The sequence below is a fragment of the Argiope bruennichi genome, chromosome X2 (genome assembly GCF_947563725.1).
Source record: "Argiope bruennichi chromosome X2, qqArgBrue1.1, whole genome shotgun sequence".
Lineage (NCBI taxonomy): Eukaryota > Metazoa > Arthropoda > Arachnida > Araneae > Araneidae > Argiope > Argiope bruennichi.
In genome coordinates, this window is record NC_079163.1 from 134853500 (window position 1) to 134855531 (window position 2032).

The following is a 2032-nucleotide window of genomic DNA, read 5'->3' on the forward strand; positions in this document are numbered from 1 at the left end:
GGGGCAAGAAGTCGCTCCACCTCTATCAGCATAGGAGACCGTTAAGGGGAAGTGATCACTATCATAAAGATCACTTCCAACCATAAAATTGAGCAACGGAAAGAGATCGGGAGAGAAAATAGCAAGATCTAGACTGTGAAATGTACGTGTGGGTTCGTCGAAATAGGTTTTCTCGTCATTATTGAGCAGACAGAGAGAGTTATCAGTGATAAACTGTTCAATCTGTCGCCCACGAGAATTTGTGCTTTCCGAACCCCACAAAGTACTATGAGCATTAAACTCGCCAAGAAGCAAGAAAGGTTTGGGTAGTTGGTCCACTAAACTATTAAGTTCATGTTGATTGATGACAGTGTGTGGCGGCAAATAAATGTTACAAACTGTGACAAGGGTTCGTAAATGGACTTGAACAGCCACAGCTTGTAAAGAGGTGTGTAAATTTAAATGAGAGCTTGGGTACAGGTTGGACGTTAAGATGCAAACACCACCGGAAGTATTATTTCCAGTATTAGCATCTTTCCGAGCACAGTTGTAGCCACGGATTTTCACAGCAATGTCATGTTTCAGGAATGTTTCTGGAAAAGCAAAACAAGCAGGATGGAGCCGATTAATAATATGCTTGATGCCAAGAACTTTGGACCGAAGACCACGACAGTTCCAAGAGATGAAAGTTCCCATCAAGTAACAGAAGTATCGAGTTTATAATGGCAAGTGTTATGAAGAGTTGGCGAAACATCGCAACTCATTTGTAATTCATCCTCCTCGTCAGACGGATGGAGGGAAATGGAATCGGGACTTTTAGGTGCGCCAAAAATTTACGTTAAGTCCTTATGGACATTACCTTTCGTCGCAAGTCCCAAAGCGACGGAATTTTGTGCTGTAGATTTTTTTAGCTTTGATCTTAAACCTTTTGGCGAGAGTCCCCGTTTTGAAAGCTTTAGCTTAAGTGATATTTGCGAATTAGAGTTTGGTTTAGATCGAAATGGTTTGTTAGTTTCAGGTGTACTGGATGCTGTATTTTCTACCTCAGAATCGGAAGATTTTTCAATAGTTGTAGTTTGAGGGTTGTATTTTACACAATTTGTACATTTACAGTTGACACAGAAAGGTGTTTTTGCAACGGTAGCATAACTCACACCAGGTTTGGGTGTTTGAGCTAATACTTTTTTTCTTGCTTCAGGATACGAAATAGATTCTTTAAATTTAATGGAGGTTATTTGTTTTTCAACTTTCCAGCGTTCGCAGACTCGAGAAAACGATGTATGACAGCCTCCACAGTTCACGCATTTTTCGGGGGCGTTACACTGTTCACTATCGTGGTCTTTTCCTGCACAGCTGGCGCATGTTAGAGTCCCGCGGCAATTAATCTTCGAATGGCCGAAACGCTGGCATTTAAAACATCTCAAGGGGTTTGGGATGTACTGTCGGACCGGTAGTTTAATGTATCCAGCATATATGAATTCTGGGATTGTTGGTCTATGAAATGTAAGGATATAATGTTTTGTGGGAAGGAGTTGTTCATCCCGCCTAATGGAAATTTGGCGTACGTGAGTCACTCCTTGGGGTTTCAATTCCGCAATGATTTCTTCAAGGGGAACATTGAACAATTCACCACATGTTATTACACCCTTGGAAAAATTTAAAGATGTGTGAGAGGCAGCGGTTACAGGGATGTGAGCTGTAGCTTTCATTTTCATTACTTGCTGTGCTTGTTTTTTCGTAGAAACTTCGATCAGCAAGTCATCAGAACGCATTTTCCGTATTGCAGCGACTTCACCAATTGTTGCAGTGATTGCTTTCTGCAATAGAAAAGGTGATACAGAATTAAAATTTTCGTTTTTATCACTGATTCGTTTTATTCTAAAATATCGGTCAAATTGTGGAAGGTTAGTAGTGATATTAGGTAGTTTACGATGCCCACTGAAGGGAGATTTCCGGGAGGAGCCCTTGCGGTATCGAATAAGATTCAGGTCCGATGGCACCGCCCACCTCGGAGCCCAACAAGGGAAGGCAGCCACCGGCTCTGGCCATTCCC

General features: G+C 41.9%; 1 protein-coding gene across 1 annotated transcript; it reads right to left on the reverse strand.

Moving 5' to 3' along the window:
* Nucleotides 1–812: 812 nt before the first annotated feature.
* Nucleotides 813–1751, reverse strand: LOC129959908 (uncharacterized). Its single transcript, XM_056072807.1, has one exon. It carries the CDS (start codon nt 1749–1751, stop codon nt 813–815), a length of 939 nt encoding a protein of 312 aa, XP_055928782.1.
* Nucleotides 1752–2032: the final 281 nt, after the last annotated feature.

Excerpts from the sequence above, each read along its gene's own strand:
- LOC129959908 (XM_056072807.1), bottom strand. The coding sequence starts at position 1,751 with ATGCGTTCTGATGACTTGCTGATCGAAGTTTCTACGAAAAAACAAGCA.